Raw genomic sequence first — 16,757 nt, 5'->3', positions numbered from 1 at the left:
ACGGGAAAAGGTTTATTGATGTTGCAGTATTTCATCGTTTAAATGCAAATTAGCAGGCAGCAGCATTTCACCAGGATGTCCCACCGTGAAGACTAGCATCATGTGAAACGATCGACATGAATAGTGATTTTTAGTGAATGAGTACAGCTGTGTTTGCTGTGCACAGCTGGGCAGGTTCACACTGAACACAACAGGGCAACAGCAAGTCTAAAGATACTGTGACTCACACGTGCTGATCAGCGTCTTCTCCGTGATGCTGCATACTTTCAGTGCGTCATGTTTGATCAGAGAGAGCAGGCAGCTGCCGTTGACGGGAAGCTCGTACATGAAACGATCGGGCCATCGCGCTGTCGATCATCAACATATCAATAACTCTGGTCCTTATGATGTTATAGAGATCCAAGCAACACTTGAGCATCAAGGTCTGCTGGGAAATGAGGCTGTTCACTAAATAGATACCTGTGTTATTTATTATGATGCTTTAGTGAACTAATTTAAAAGTTACTCTGAGTAAATCTTTATTGTTTTTACTTTATCAGTTGTCTCCTGTGTTACTGCTGTCATATTTGACACAATTCTGATCATTCTGACGCAATACACAAGATCCTCAACACTGTTCTTGAATACAGCACTTGTATATTTACTGCAGCACAGCTGACATCCTCACACTGTGACGTCATTTCATTCAGTTTGTGGCATTAATTTAGCTGCTGTTCTGAGGTCAGCCGGCGAGAGACAGAGGTCTGATCCCTCCGTCGACTGATTAAAAAAAGATATATAATGGAAAAGAACAGATTCGTCACGGATACTTCAGCGTCAGCCTCTCGCCTTCCCTGACCTGACATTTCAGACTGAATGAGGCTGACCCACCCGTACATGTGCTTTACACTCTGTGTGTGTGTGTGTGTGTGTGTGTGTGTGTGTGTGTGTGTGTGTGTGTGTGTGTGATTCGCCCAGCCTATTCTCCCTGCTGTCAGCGGCAGGAAGAGTGGTGAGTGAAATATCAATTTCATCCAGAGTCCAATCATGAATTTGCATATTCATGGCCGTGGTGACTTGTATTAAACCCGCCTGGCGGTCTGTGTCCTGCGTCTCATATTCCAAACGGCTGGTGCGAAGGAGAAACCGACTTGCGTTAGATGTTGAGCTTCGTTTTCTCTTTTATCGTGTAGTGATTCTCACGTGATAAATCCTACAGATATGAAGCATGAGTGCACTTGTGCTGTGATGTTGCTCCACTTATAAACACAACAAAGTTAAATTCTCTTTGCTGCCGTTGTTTAAGAGGCGTTCAGCTATATTTAAATGGCGTTCCACTGCTGTATGACAGACAGTCCGATTCTGCAGGGAATGAACGATCGCTTAATGTAATATTTATCCTACTTGTGCGAAAAAAGAGCAGACAAATCAGACTTAACCTTTTGACAGCTTTTACATAAATATGAGCGAAAGCCATTTCTTCAAACCTGCCCTGACATAAACCAGAATCATTTTATCCAAACAGAGTTACAAAAAAGTAAGAAGCAAATCACTCAAACTTAAATATCTGTGGCCAGTGATTTTGTGCTTTTTGTAGATAAAAATACAGATTCTTAGTGTTGCTAAGAATAACATGGCCGTCACTTTTTTTTGTAGGTTGTGATGTGAGAATTTATGTTTTGATGTTGAATGTACACACTGCAGTCACCGGCTGTTCAGACGGACGTGATGTTACCACTCCAAGTCATAAACTACTATGATCATTTAAATAACTTATTCTCTACAATGTGGAAACACAGGGCCCGCTGTCATGACGTCCTCGCTGTGTGAAGGCTCCTGGCTCCTGGGGCCAGATGTAAAATAACGACGCATATGCACAGAAATCATGCACATACACTGGTATTTATGAAAACAGAATATCTGGCATGCAGACGTTTAGTAGAGCCAGCTGTGGGTGGAGTAATGATGCGGAGATGAAAGACTGAGTCTGATAATAAATCATTGTTTGTGTAGATTTTGTGTAAAATGCCAATCAAAGGCACATTTATAAACTCTCATTAACTCGCCTACCTTTTGCGTGATCAGTTGTATCATTCTTTTAAATTACGTTGGACGCATCATTTTATCTTCCTGTGTTTTATAAAGTTTAATGTCAATAAGAGCGCTATAAGCAATGATTTCCTTTTGGACATTATAATTATTGAGATATCAGCACCGACGATGATTTACAGGCACATGTGATGAATTAATGATACAGGTACTCTGAACAGCGACAGCCCGGCGTCGTGGTCGCCTGTACTGACGGGAGCAGGAAGTGTATTGATTTGTAAACGGCTGCCTAACGCCGTGTTCAGATCTATAATAGGAATCAGGAAGGAAAATGGGCAACTGATGGTTTTATCCCGTGTAGTGTCTCACAGCGGACGACGACCGACGCCGCGTCCGGGACGCCTCACAACGCCCCGACAAAAAGACGAAGGTTTCAGATTTCCTTCTCTCGTGTTCCGTGACGTCGACCAATAGGAGCGCAGAGCGCTCTTCTGCCCACATTTGTAAACGTGGCGAAGCGAAAGAGGAATGATGCTGGTCTTACTTTCCGAACAAAAAAAAAGACTCGCAACGCTTCGTTTGTTTACGGTCTTGTTCCCGGAAGTCGGTCCCGAGCACCTCCTTCCTGATGACATCACGCAGGTCGTGAAAGACGGCAAGCCACGATTGGTCAGGGACCACCGTGTAGTCTGTCATGTCTCTCGGCAAGAAGTTAGGACTCTATAATCGCCTAATCTGACGCGGTGAGCATTTTAACAGACAAAAACATTGTGTAGTCTGAAGCCGGCGTAAAGTATGTATGCTCGTGCACGTGCGTCCAGTTTCACAGTGACTGAGACCGATAAAACAGAAACACACCGCTTATTAAATCTGATGAAACACAGGTAGTGCGTATTTCTGTCTATGGGTTTTATGCATCTGGTCCCAGGTGTAACTGATCTCTAAGGGGTAGAAGCTTTCACCTGGATTCTCCTGGATTCTCCTGGATTCTCCTGGATTCTCCTGGAGCCTCAGTCTGTCTCACACAGTATTTTGTACGATGGCCTGCGTGGTTGTCGTTATTTTAAGATGATTTGGTCCTTTTGAGTTATTTGATAATTCAGTGAAAAAGAACAACGGCGCTCATCAAACTACTGACTGCATACAGCTCAAGATTATTAGAAATATGAAGATTCGCTCCGAAGCAGTAATAAGACTCCGACGCTCGTAAAAGTTCCACTTTGAATTAGTCCAGTTTTCTCCGTTATGCAGTGCGTGAGATGATTGAACATAATGATCTGGTGAAGAAAGCTTGACAGAGTTGTTTCATCTGTGATCTCTTATCTGGGTGTTCATTAAAAAAAACATAAATAAATAAATAAATAAATAAAAACAAGCTGTCGGAGTTAAAAAGAAAATACCTACCAAGGAAGCAAAGGAGCATTTCCACTCCTGGAGAAGTGAGTGAGGTTAAAATAAAAAACTAACTCCGACAGCAGTTGGACTGTACTGTATCTAATGCGTGAATACCGTGAAGTGAGTTGGTACTGTGGCAGGCTGAAGACTAAAGGAGAGCCTTTAATAGCAAAGTAAAATATTTTGGCACACGTTTGGACATCATGTGGTTCTGAGGCAGACTTTGAGCCGCAGTAACAGGACTAGTTTAGTTTGGATGCTTACCATGAAGTGATTAGGTACTGAGCCAGGTTGATGGCTATCGGTGTGCCGGTGATGGTGACGTGACGGTCGCTGGTGCTGTCGATCTGACTGCCGATCTTGATCTGAGCCCCCGACACCTGCCGGATCTCATTTATCTTGGTGCCCTGGCGACCGATGATTGAGCCAATCAGCTGCGGCGAGGATGAGACAGAGAGGGTTAGGATTAGAGACATGTGAAGAGTTAACGAGTACTGCAGAATTTTGGGTTTCTCAAAGCGAAGACTGAATTTTCAATAAAGGTTCTCGCTTTGATATTCTTGTTGGTTCTTTTCTTTTAAGAGCTGGTCATCAGCTTCTGTGTGTTTTATTTCTTAATATTTCGTCATTCACTGTGGTGTTTTATTTCTCCTGTTGTGAAGCACTTTGTTTTGATAAGTGCTCTATAAATAAAGTTTTATTATTATTGTTATTATCAGGCCTGTCGTCGCTCTCTATTTCTCCAAATGTTTGTGTATTAACGTTTTGTGTAAATAAATTAGCATTCTAAACAAGACAATAGATAGTCCACAGCCATGTTTAACAGGTATAATGTTCACCGTATTCACCATCTTAGTTTAGCGTGTTAGCATGCTAACATTAGCTGGTTAGCAGTAAACGCAGAGTGCAGCTGAGGCTGATGGGAGCGTCAGCAGCTCTGCAGGTGTTTGGTCATGAACCAAAGTGTCGGACGCGTTAACATGTCGACCTGATGGTGGCGCTAGCTGGAAACGATTCATCCTCTGAGGAACATGAATGTCTGAACCACATTTCATCACAATCCATCCAATAGTTGTTGAGACATTTCCACAATTGTTAACGTCATGGTGGCGCTAGAGGAAAAGCCCGAGGTTCCCCAAAGTCATCTGACAAACTGGCGAGCTCTGAGAGGTTTTTTTCCGTCTTCATTGAAGGAAATGAACAATCCTGAGAACAAAATGCCAGGGGGAGTAAACCGCCCGGCACAGAGAAAACAAAAAGCTCTATTGTGACCGACTGGCACTAGCATGTTCCCGGCTGGCTAGCATGTTAGCGGTTAGCTCACCAGCTACAGTCGTTCACCAGCTAACCCTGTGAGAAGTCACTACGTCACCAAGCGTATAGAACCACAGATTTGGTAAAAAAAAGGGCAGATTCTGCTGTGACCTTTACGGCACATCGGATTATTGTGTAGGCGAAGCAGGACGACGCGTTTTAATCGTGGCGTGCTGGCATTCGTCCGCCTCAGCTGACTTTGAATGCATCGGGACACAAGTCGACTACAGCTACCAGAATGATCACGGTGCTGAATGAACTCTTCTCCGACACGATCTCGACCAAAAACTTGACAGCCTTATATATATTTTTTTTTTAGCTGAACCCACACCTACACCCCACCTCCATTTCTCTCTACGTAGTTTATTTTTCATCCCCTCCCTCCCTCCCTCCATCTTGTTATCTGTTCTCTCTGTCTCAGAATATGGAAAAGCAACAGGTGGTGAACTCCGTGTGCGCTATACTGGTACCTGTGGGGGTCGTGTCATGCAGAAGGTGTCACAGTAACAATAGATAGGTAGTTATCTTGATGTCAGTTCAGACCATAAATATGTCTCGTTAGCTTGTTTTCCTGACGGGCAAACGGGCGTTGGCAGGCTGGCGCGAGGCTGTTTCGTGTCTGCTGCGTGTCAAGGTTGCATTTGGAAAAAAAAAAACTGATGTGCTGACGCAAATGTTCACAAATCAGACAGAAACTTGATAACAACAAAACAGAAGAATCGAATCGGGATCAAACGAGAGCAGGTGTCATTTTTCTCTTTACAAGACGATAAATATTAACGACAGTGCCGCACCAAACTACCCTCTGTTATAATGCACAGGGTCCCCGTCTCTGCTCTGACAGTGTGAAAAAGCAGGTCACATATATTTAAAGGCTTTAAGTGTTATGAGAGGAAGTGACAGGAGAGATAATGAGCAGTACTCGCAGGCTCACCACCAGAGACGGTGTAAATGTAATCCAATTAAAGAATAATAACAATGGCATATTTTAATGACCCCCATAAGGGAAGTTTGGCGTAAAGAATCATTGTACAAACAGCTTAATTAACCCGCGGCATGGCTCATTAGCCTGGAATTTATACAAACACATAGTATTAAATCACTTTATCATTTACAGTTAATTATTTTTTACTTGTAAAGAAAATGATGAGACAATAACGTCATAATACTTTGCCTCAGAGGGTAGTGATTAATTTCAGGTTAATGACTTATAATGACAGCAAATGTAATTCTCCTTCCACTTGTTGCATTATTATTATTATTTATTATTTCTTTTTCCTTGTGATCACGGTCAAATTATTTCCTGATTTCAGTAAACAAACTTGTTTTCATGACATCACAACGAGCGGTTAGAACAGTGTTTTTATGATATCAGTAATAACTTCACGATGACGGGTAAGCAAAGCTTGTTGGGTCACGATAAGAACAGAATTATTTTCCGATCACGGGGAATAAATACACGCACGTCGTCTCTGGCCTCGAGCTGCAGCAACGTACGGTCGAAAAATCAGCATCTTGTTGTTGCACCACGAGCCTTCAGCTCCTTGGCATTAGGACTGTCGCTGTTTATTGGAAATTTAAACTACGAACGTGGGAAAATTTTTTTTATATTTGTTCTGTAATGAGGCTGCACCTCGTACTCCGACAGGAAGTTCCTGAAATGCGCTCTCCCGAGGTGCACCTTGGCTGGAAACATCCGGTCGTAGAGCTTAAACCTTTTGTTACATGCTGCGTTAAGAGAAAGATTACAGCAATGAGAAAACTGAAAACAAAATCTGCAGTTTAAATGAATTCAAAGCGACGATGTGGACAAATTCAACAGCAAGGCTTTTTGAATTCGCTGCCGCTCTGATTTGCATCTCTGACTGGCTTCTTCTCCATGGCAACAGGGGCCTTGAGCCATCTGCCATGCCTAACACGCTTCCTCCGAACCAAAGGTGGCATAATTAAAACGTTACCTAGGAGACTCCTGTGCTTCTGCTTTGTAAGCAACATCGAGGATATCTTTTAAAGAAAAACTGGAATATGGAGTCGGGAGAAACTTCTCAACTCGGTATGTGTGGAGGTCAAAGGTCAAAGGTCAGGGTGTATGACGGGGACTAGCTGGTTCAGAATCTCTCTCAGTCAGATTGAAACACATGTAAAGGCAAACAAAGGTAAATGAACTGCATTTATGTAGTGCAACCTGGGGTTCAGTGTCCTGCTCGGAGACATGTGGACATGTGGACAGGAGGAGCTGAGACCCGCTGTTCCCTCTACTCTTTAAATAATTTGCAAACGCTGACAGGCGAGACTTGACTCCATGAATCCGTTGTCCTCTCAGCCTTCTCGCTTTCTCCTCCTCCCTGGTTTTATCCGCTCGTGACCCAGATCTTTCCTTTATTCGGACCGTTTGCCTCCTCTCTCTCTCTCTCTGTGTCCTTCGTTGCTTCCCTGCTACTGCCTCTTTCTCTCTTTGATAATCCTTCTCTCTCTCTCTGCACCACAACCATTCCTCTCCCCACAAGTCATTTGGCCAACGAGCTCTGATGGTGTGTGCTATAGTGGGCTATTCGTGGAAAGGGCTCTGATAATTTTAAGTGTGTGTGTGTGTGTGTGTGTGTGTGGTAGCTATAATGACACTGCGGGAGACAGAAGACAAAGTGCCAGCTGACAACAACCAGGTCAGGACCATTTGTGTGAAATCCACCTATATCCGCTGTGCGACCTCACAAACGGCCTCCTGTGAGTCCTAACCGGCGCCATCAGGTGTGTTAACGGCTTCAGCAGCTTGTCAAATACTTTACCAGGATTTTTAAGCTCATCCGTATGTACATAATTATAATAAATGTACAAAAACTGAAGGAAGCTACAAGAAAATACAGTTTGTTCATAAGAGAGTACATTTTTATACAATATATCGTTATTTTTTCTGAGCGGACAGTACAGAGACGCAGGGCATATGCAACAAAGGTCTCCTAACATGAAGCTTGATATTATCTTTATGTATCTATTGCATGTCTATCATCAACCACGACTCCTAGAAATGATGTGCATATACTCGAATGACAACAGAAAAACACAATGCCGCCCTCGGAGATTTGAGTTTATCAACGTAATGAGGAAACACTGTTATTGAATCTGGTTTTGAATTAATTGATTTGGCGCAAAATATCGATAGTGAACGTACCATCGTACCAGTAAAATGTTCACCGCCACCGTATCTCATTTGTTTTCCACCCAAATATACGATAGACTTGTACTAAATAAATGTTTTTACATTATTGTGGAATTTTTACCTTATTCAAATCATATATAATCAAGCAGCGGGCGTTCAGACCGACGCCCTGCGTTGGAGTCTGCGTGTTGTTTCCGGTACCGGATTTCAGTTCAACTATTTTGTCTTTCATTGTGGCGATGGTGAAGAAAACTGTAAAAATACTCCATTCTTGTTACAAAGTAATCTACCAGGAATGTGCGTCCGCACGTACGCGATTGGCCAACGCCGCTCCTCGCTGGATGACATCATGTTACGCTGGACGAGCGTGCGTCGAAAGTCGGTCTGAACGCAGCCTAAGGGACTGAACAGCCTTCTGAAACCAGATAAATAACCAAATAAAATTGATTTGACTTGTCCAAGGCCACACACTGCTTTTCCCCACTTCACATATGGATGTGTTGCACATTTTCTTTTTCAGATACGCAGAACTGTAATTGATTATATAAACATGTAGAATTTCGGTCCACTACAAAATGCATTTTATTAGATTTGTGAAGATGTCAAATATGAGAACTCGTTACAGACCAGTAACAGCTGATCAGCGTCACCCGTGAGGTGTTTGAGTCTGACGGCAACTACGAGCTCAGCCTCAGAGCTGATAAATAACACAGGAGACGACAGAGATTTACTCAGAGGAACTTTTACTCAAATCAAACTGTCGCTGACCTTTCTGACTTCATGAGGTCAAGGGTCAGCTCCTAGAATGTGAATCGTTAATAGTTATACTAAAGCACTAAACCCTCCTCTCTCCTCTCTGAACAGCTTGTGAGGATTTGCGATTTGCTCACAGACTGACGGAGCTAAAACAAAAAGGAGCACAATCTCTAAGACCGGCTATTTTATTAACAAATTATGGACAAAAACAAATCCATCCCGTAACTGTGAAATGCTCACAGACAGAATACGAACAGGCTGCCTGTAACACGCGTACAGCGCTGGCTGGCGCCTTGGAACAATTTTAACTTTGTATTCAGAAAAGCCAGCGCATCGAGGGTGTTGTACCTGATTTATGACGACGCACGTGAAACCATAGCGTGTGTGTTCCTCTCTGTATTTTCTGGCTTTCGAGGAGGGTCGGTCCGTTTGCGGGGCGTGGGTTTGGCGGGCTGCCCTTCCAGAGGTGGAGGGCAGTCCTGGCGGCTCATCCTCTTCTCTGCCCTCTGCATTTGTCTCTGATCCCGCTCTCTTTTTCTTTTCATGTTAATAACCGCCGTTTCATTTTTGATCAAGTTTAGATCTCAAAATAGACGATCGCTGTTTAGCAAAACACTAAATGTGCATCTAGCTAGCGCGTGTTGTTGTTGTTGTTGTTGCTGTAAATTGTGACTGACGCCGTCGTAATTAATCGGATCAAACAAAGTTTTATTTCCAGTTTATTTTAATTATCACAAATTTATACTCGCATCATTACAACCTTTTTTAACATATAATAAATAAATAAATAAATAAAGTTTCTGGAAATCATCTCGCGACCCCCACTTTGGGAACTGCTGCACTGAAGCATCGTAATAGATAACACAGACTCTTTACAGCCTTTAGCGACGAAACTAAAAGTGACGCTCAAATGTTGCTTGGATCTCTGTAACAACGTGCAGTGAGGTGTGATGGGACCGGGGCTGTCGATGTGTCGAGTGATGGCGAGAGAGAGCAGTCGGCTCTCGGCGGGCGGGACGCCGGCGGTCTGCGGGGACCGATGGGGTTCAGGGACATCGATGCTACTTTCAGACGTCATGACTTAACCCACTTCTTGCCACGAGAACAGAGTCGCAGAGGCCCTCGCTGGGAAAACAAGCTTTGGCTTTTACACTTTCTACAAGGTTGACTGCTCTGGAGATATGAGGTTTTCGCAGGTTGCCGTACAGTGTTATGCGTCCCCCTCTGAGCGGCTTTATGTAAGTGCTGTTGGGTCAAATCAGCTTGAAGCTGAAGAGGAGAGGAGGAAGAAGGCTATTTTTGGGTGATTCCCTGCTGCCCTTGTAATTTGGAAAGGTTTACTGAAGGAGAGAGAAAGAGGGGGAGGGGGGGAGGGAGGACGAGTGTCAGACAGGGTTGTTGTTAAATCTCTAACTGTGAGCTATAGGATGTCATTAAGCTGCTCTGCTTGGCCCTGCTCAGTGACTCACACACACAAACAAACTTATCACACACTTTCATGCACAGGCTCTGAAGTCCCTCTCTGCTAGTGTGTCCCCTTGTTGTTGCACATGTCGAGCAGGATCGCATGTTTAATGTGTGTGTGTTAAAGCCACACAAAAAACATGAATGGAAGCTCGGGGGCCTTGGGACTGACGCTGAATTTATACTTGGGAGGCGACAGCACCTGCAGAGGTGTTGATTATCTTGTCAGAGCGGAGAGGCAGAGCTTCCCGTGATTAGGCATAACCTCAGACTCGTCTGTCTGTCTGTCCCTTTACTGAGCTGCAGACACCTCCCATCCATAAAGAAGCAATGTGAAGAAATGTTAACTGAATGCGACTGCGTGAGTTCCTGGGGAGAAATCATCGAACATCTGCCATTAGATGCTGAGGAATAAATGAGACGGTGGCTGAGCGTCAGGGAGACTGAACTATAAATGTGAAAAACACAAAGACTCTGGTGTGAGAGTTCAATTTGGCAACAGTGTTCTGTATAATGTACCGTCTCCTGCTCATTGTGCCATGTTCGTGCCCGATATAAAAGAAGCAGATGTTCACTTGGAGCAGATCTCCGAACCGCTGCTCACGCCTTTGATCTGAGCAGCGTCATTTTACACTTCTTCACAGTTAAATTTAGAAATTCAGCAGATGCTCTTAAAAATACGTCAGCATTTTTAAGAGCAGCAGTGCCGTCAGGGAAAACAATGTTTGTATTAGCAGCTTAATTTCATAACAACAATAACAACAACAAGAAGTGCCCGACTCATTGACGGTAAGTGAAGGTAACGTGTGTGTTTGAGTTAGTGGTCCTCAGTACACGTGTGTGTTTGCACTCCTGCAGACAGGGCTGCTGTATTTAACCCAGTGTTTTGACTGCAGGAAAGAAGCTCGAAGCAACCACTCTGTGACAGACAGACTGACCAACACTCACTGATGGTTGATGGATGGAGAGAGGCAAAGTGGAAGAGGAGTGAGTCAAGTGAGGCAGAAAGGGGGAATATATATATATATATATATATATAATATAATATATAAAAAACTTTGTCCTTCACCCTCCGCGGGTGGTCTCGTCCTTCGAGCTCGGGTCCTCTACCAGAGGCCTGGGAGCTTGAGGGTTCTGCGCAGTATCTTTGCTGTTCCCAGTACTGCGCTCTTCTGGACCGAGATGTCTGGTGTTCTTCCAGGGATCTGCTGTAGCCACTCCTCCAGTTTGGGGGTCACTGCCCCGAGTGCTCCGATGACCACGGGCACCACTGTCGCCTTCACCTTCCAGGCCTTCTCCAGCTCTTCTCTGAGCCCTTGGTACTTCTCTAGTTTCTCATGTTCCTTTTTCCTGATGTTGCCATCACTTGGTATTGCCACGTCAACCACAACGGCTTTCCTCTGCTGTTTGTCCACCACCACGATGTCAGGCTGGTTCGCCATTACCATTCTGTCAGTCTGGATCTGGAAGTCCCACAGGATCTCGGCTCGGTCGTTCTCTACCACCTTTGGAGGTGTTTCCCACTTTGACCTCGGGGTTTCCAGTCCATACTCAGTGCAGATGTTCCTGTACACTATTCCAGCCACTTGGTTATGGCGATATATATATCCTCTCAGTGTTAATGAGAAAAACTAACTCGCTAGCTGCTCCCGTGTCCCCCTCTCACACTTTCCCATCCAACACCACATATTTGTAGATGGTCGGTGAGCCGAATCTAAACCTCTCTTTGGTGTTTTTCATTAAACTGATCCCTGCCGTGCCGACGCTCATATTCAGCCGTATCAGCCTGGAAATCGGGAAGAAGTGGTAACTGTAATGTGAACAGGCGTAAAAGGCTGACTGGGAGTTTGCTGCCGGTTTGTGGAGGTCTGTTTATCATTAACCTGGTTTGTATATTCATAAAAAGAAATGTAATGTACAAAAGCCGTTTGGTTAAGATTAGGGAAAGGTTCACTCTCCTACAGCTGAATCAGCGCTGGATTAAGCTACTGCTAATGGTGGTTTCTGTTCTGTATGTTGTCAGTGAAGATTATGTAACATGTATACAGTTTTCAACTTGTCAGATACGATAATTAACAACATTTCCTCATTATGTTAATAGAAAATGTAGTCTGGGGGGCTTTGGGTTTCCTTCAAAATGTATTTGCTGTGGTAAATTACTGTATATAAACGTAATTTCTTGGGAGACAGGGTTTGTCCAGCGGCGTTGCCTCAACACTTAAATTATCATCATCACCATCACCATCTGTTCAAACTATTTTAATGGGCTTAACTTGCTTTCTAACAGAGTTTGAATGTTTTATTATCAGTCTGCTTGTCCCCCGAGACAGACGACAGACGCACACACACTATGGGACAGTTAGAAATTTGGTGAAAACCTTTTTTTTTTTTTTTTTTTTTTTACAGCTTTTGAGTCCAAGTGAACTCAGCTGCCCTGTGTTGTATTCACTTTACTCGCTTAATTTTAGTGGCATGACTCCTGAGGCAAATCAGCTGGCCACCGGGAACTGGTCTGGGTCTGAGCAGAAAGTCTCCGGTATTAAGTTTGACTCGCACGACTAAATCAGCCCGCACTGCTTTCATAGCATAGCTTCTTCCCAGTGGAGGAAAACTGTGACAGTAAACACATTCAGCAACAGCCAGCTGCTTTGTGTACTGCTGGGGGGGGAGGGGGGGCTTGATCCATAAAATTACATCATGATTTATTAGTTGATTTATATTTTTCATTAATAATCTGACAATGCAAAGTAACTAAAGCTGTCAAAATAAATGTAGCGGAGTAGGAGTGTAAAGTAACACAAAATGGAAATGCTACACTACAAGTACTAACGTGCAAGTACCTCAAAATTGTACTTAAGTGCAGTACCAGAGCAAATGTACTGGGTTCCATCCCACCACTGGTTATGAATAAATGACAGGGGTGATGACCAGTAAAGATTCAGGATTTAAGCCCTTAAGTGAGGGATTTGTTGTTAGATTAGATGCTGAAGTTGATTCAGCTGTGCCTGTCTGTGCTCTTTACCTTCTCTGAGCTTCGTTTTCTTACGTTAGGGTTTCCAGCATGAGTCCCTGTCGCCGTCGCACGCCGACATCAATGTTCCTCTCCGCTAACGAACTGTGCGCCACAGGACGGAGGTTTGAGCTTTCAGGCGGCTCCGCGCTTTAATGTGTTTGAGCGGCATTATTCTGACCTGCCAAAACAAACCAAACTGAAGCAGTAAATGCTCCACAGACTGCTTGAATCTCACGTTATGCTGGTGGGATTATACCAGACGTGGGCAAACTACGGCCCGCGGGCCACACACGGCCCGCCGAACGTGACCAAATTATATTAAAATAGGTACGGGTAAACCTTGTTCAATTTACCTTTCCCCTGTAATGCTCATGTTTCCCCAAAAGATGGCGCACTTCAGCTACAGTGACCTTGTTCGCGTGTATTACTCTCTTCTTCTCTTATGAGCCCTTCTGCAAAAATGAGCTTATCAAAGAAAAGTGAGCGCCGAGTGTTTAATACGGAGTGAACTACAAAATATTTTTTCACTGAAGTCCGATCAAAGGCCGTCTGCCTAATGTGCCAAGAAACTGTCGCGGTTTTCAAAGATATCAGCCGTCACTTTGCTACGAAGCACGCCGACTACGCTAGCAAGCAGTCAGCGCAGGAACGGGCGGCTGCGGCTCAGAGGTCGGCAGCTAATTTACAGACTCGGCGACATTTTTTTTTCACCGGCAAACTGCGTTTTTCTGCTGTGTTTATTGATGCACTGGCAAAAAAAAAAAAAAAAAGATCAACAAGTTGTTGATCTTTTGGCGCTTGACGAAACTGAATTTGTGTTTTTCTGCCGTGTTTATTCAACTGAAATTTAATAAATTAATTATTAATTTAATTAATGCATTTGGAAAACAATTTGTACAATGAGCCTTGCATATTCATGCTTTGCTACATGTTACAGGCCAAATCTCTAATGTAATACATACATATATATATCCTGGCCCGGCCCCTCTGTCACATTTAATTTATTTGTGGCCCGTGAGTCAAAAAGTTTGCCCATCCCTGGATTATACTATTAATTTCTTTGATGCCTAATCGGAGTTTAGGAAGCAGCTGCGTTGTTGCGTGTAAACAGCCAAACTGAGGAGGAGGCGAAGCGCTGAACACTGACCGAATGAATCGCTGCCTGTGATGGATGGGCGGTGGGGGAGATGAGCAGCAGAGAGACACAGTGGCCCAAGGCTGTTTTCTGAACAAAAGGTCACTGCATTGCCCTCATAACAGTCAACATGTCCATCAAATGTCGTACGTCCTTGAGCGTGACACTGAACTGGTAACTGTCCGCTTCACTGCCTGGGAAAATGTGATCCGGTGTGTCGTCAGCTGCTCGTTCAGAAAAAGTGTGTCATATTTAATATGTGCACATGTGACTTTGGTGTGCTTTTGTAATAATATGCATCCAGAAAGTACTGCCAGACACTTGTACAGCAGGTTAGAATGATTTAATTTCTGGTGTACGTCTGCTGCTACGGAAGATTTAAAATGCCTAAATAAAAACAAATCAAAGAAATAAAGTTATTAGATGTATTTCCTCTTTATATATGCATTTACTGTTTCTTCACTAAATGAAACACACATGTTAAATGACAATTATTTAGCTTTTTGTCTTAAATAACTGAATTTATTGTTTGTTTTTGATTTTCCATTAAAATCCAATCAACTTCCATTGGTGTCCAGCAGAGAGCAGCAGAAACCTGCCGAAACTAAATGCAAAGTGCTGTCAGTAGTTTTCATGAGGAGGAGAAATGGAGCTTTTTCTCTTTTGAAATGGAAACACATTGTCTAGCCAAAATGGAAAACAATAAATTGTCCAATCACAGCTTCTGGGCGGGGCCACGGGCGGGGCACTGCTGACAGCCCTTCACGTTAAAACTGTTTCCTGTGGGCTCGCCAGCCGTACTGACTGTACATTTAATTACGTTTGTGATTGGCTCTCTGCAGTTTTAAGGGATGATGTGCTGCAGGAAGCTGTACAAACAGACGCTCAGAGGACGTTTTTGGCACAGCTAAGCTAATTCATGCTAATCGACGTCCTGCGGACTTCAGAATCAGAAATACTTTATTGATCCCCGATGGGGAACTCTTTGTTACAGCAGCTCGCCTTTACGTCAGTGCACACAGGAGAAAGTACTAGCAACTGTGGACTTGAAGGTGGCTGCAGAAAGTTAGTGGTTTGCTGAGGAGTGTCTGCGCAGGAGGGGTGGGTGCATTTTCTGTGCATATCCGAATAATGGATTTGTGTTCAGTCACATCTCCTGTACTTACGTCGTTTGGAATGAGGAGCTCCTGAGACGTGGTTTGGGAATTTGCGTCCACCCCTCCTGCGAGAGAGAGAGAGGGAGAGAGATTTTATTATTTTATTGTCCTCCAACATAGAAGCACACATACAGAACATACAAATGACTGAATTTTGACTGAATTACAAGTTGGAAACAGCGAAAATGCTCTCAAATGAATAAGACCCAACAGTGAATCTACAGTTCACCATGACAAAGTATTTCAACACTGATGTGATTTTTTTTTATTTTTTTTATTTTACTCTTTCATGATCTCTCTGTTCCCTTTCCTCCCTTCCTTCCTTTCTTTCCCTTCGCTCGTCTCCACGGGGAGCGGTCTGGTCACAGCGAGCTAAGCCAACAGTGCCTCTAATAGTGTGTGTGAATGTGTGTGTGTGTGTGTGTGTGTGCGTGTGAATATGCAGTACCGCGACTGATGAGTTTTATACCTGCGACATAATGGAATAATCAGCCGTCCATATCCCCACATGATAATTTTCTCCTCTTTCTCTCTGCCGTGCATGCGTGGTTTGCATTTGTCTGAAAAATTACATGACAAAGCGGCCATGTCTGTTTTTAACAGTGGGGGGAACAAACCAGACTAAGACCGGCTTTATTTCACGCTGTACAAAAAAAGCACTCAGATACTTAAGTAACATTAACACAGTGTAGAAATATTCCTGCATTCAAAATGTTACTGAAGTAAAAGCACAAAAACATTAGCATCAAATTATACTTAAAGTAAAAGTACTCATCACGCAGAATGTGTTCACTTTAATATTACACCTGATACATGTGGAGCTAATTTAAATTACTTTATATACTGCTGGGTAGCTTAGCAGTCCTTACATTATTATGTATTAGTATTATAGGTTATTTGTTGTTTATATTTTGTGCTATTGATCTGAATCTGCAAAGTTATCAAATAAATGTAAAGTTCAATATTTGCCTCAGAAATGTGGCGGAGTGCAAATAGAAAGTAACGGAAAGTACCTCAAAATTGTACTCATGTACTTGAGTAAATGTACGTGGTTACATCCCACCGCCGGTGCCTCCATGAGCCAGGAAGGAACAAACAACAGTTTTCTTGAATTCTTAAATTCTGGAAATGTGGCTGCATGTACGTCTCACCGTTCTGACTGCTGCACATCCAGCCTTTTGATTATTTTTTTTTTTTTACAACTGTCTGCATTGTTACACCTTTTGATTTTCACCTTTTAGCCAATTAGCCGAGGCGCGTCTCCAGAGCAGCGTGTAGCTAACTGATGTAAGCACAAATCCACGGGCGACGTTTGATTCCCAGCAGTCTAAAGCATGT

General features: G+C 43.5%; 1 protein-coding gene across 9 annotated transcripts in view; it reads right to left on the bottom strand.

The window, feature by feature from the left end:
- LOC122886087 (poly(rC)-binding protein 4-like) overlaps positions 1-16,757 on the bottom strand; it is a 150,042-nt gene that overhangs the window by 13,331 nt on the left and 119,954 nt on the right. For all 9 annotated transcript variants that reach the window (XM_044218054.1, XM_044217981.1, XM_044218019.1 and 6 more), the window contains 2 exons: positions 15,429-15,484; positions 3,688-3,857 (listed from right to left, as the gene is read on the bottom strand). In XM_044218054.1, the coding sequence (XP_044073989.1) occupies positions 3,688-3,857; positions 15,429-15,484 (226 nt within the window). The remainder of the gene's footprint in view (positions 1-3,687; positions 3,858-15,428; positions 15,485-16,757) is intronic.

Source organism: Siniperca chuatsi, linkage group LG2, assembly GCF_020085105.1.
Source record: "Siniperca chuatsi isolate FFG_IHB_CAS linkage group LG2, ASM2008510v1, whole genome shotgun sequence".
NCBI classification, from domain to species: domain Eukaryota; kingdom Metazoa; phylum Chordata; class Actinopteri; order Centrarchiformes; family Sinipercidae; genus Siniperca; species Siniperca chuatsi.
The sequence above is the reverse complement of the archived record's forward strand: the minus strand, read 5'-3'. Positions and strand labels throughout refer to the sequence as shown.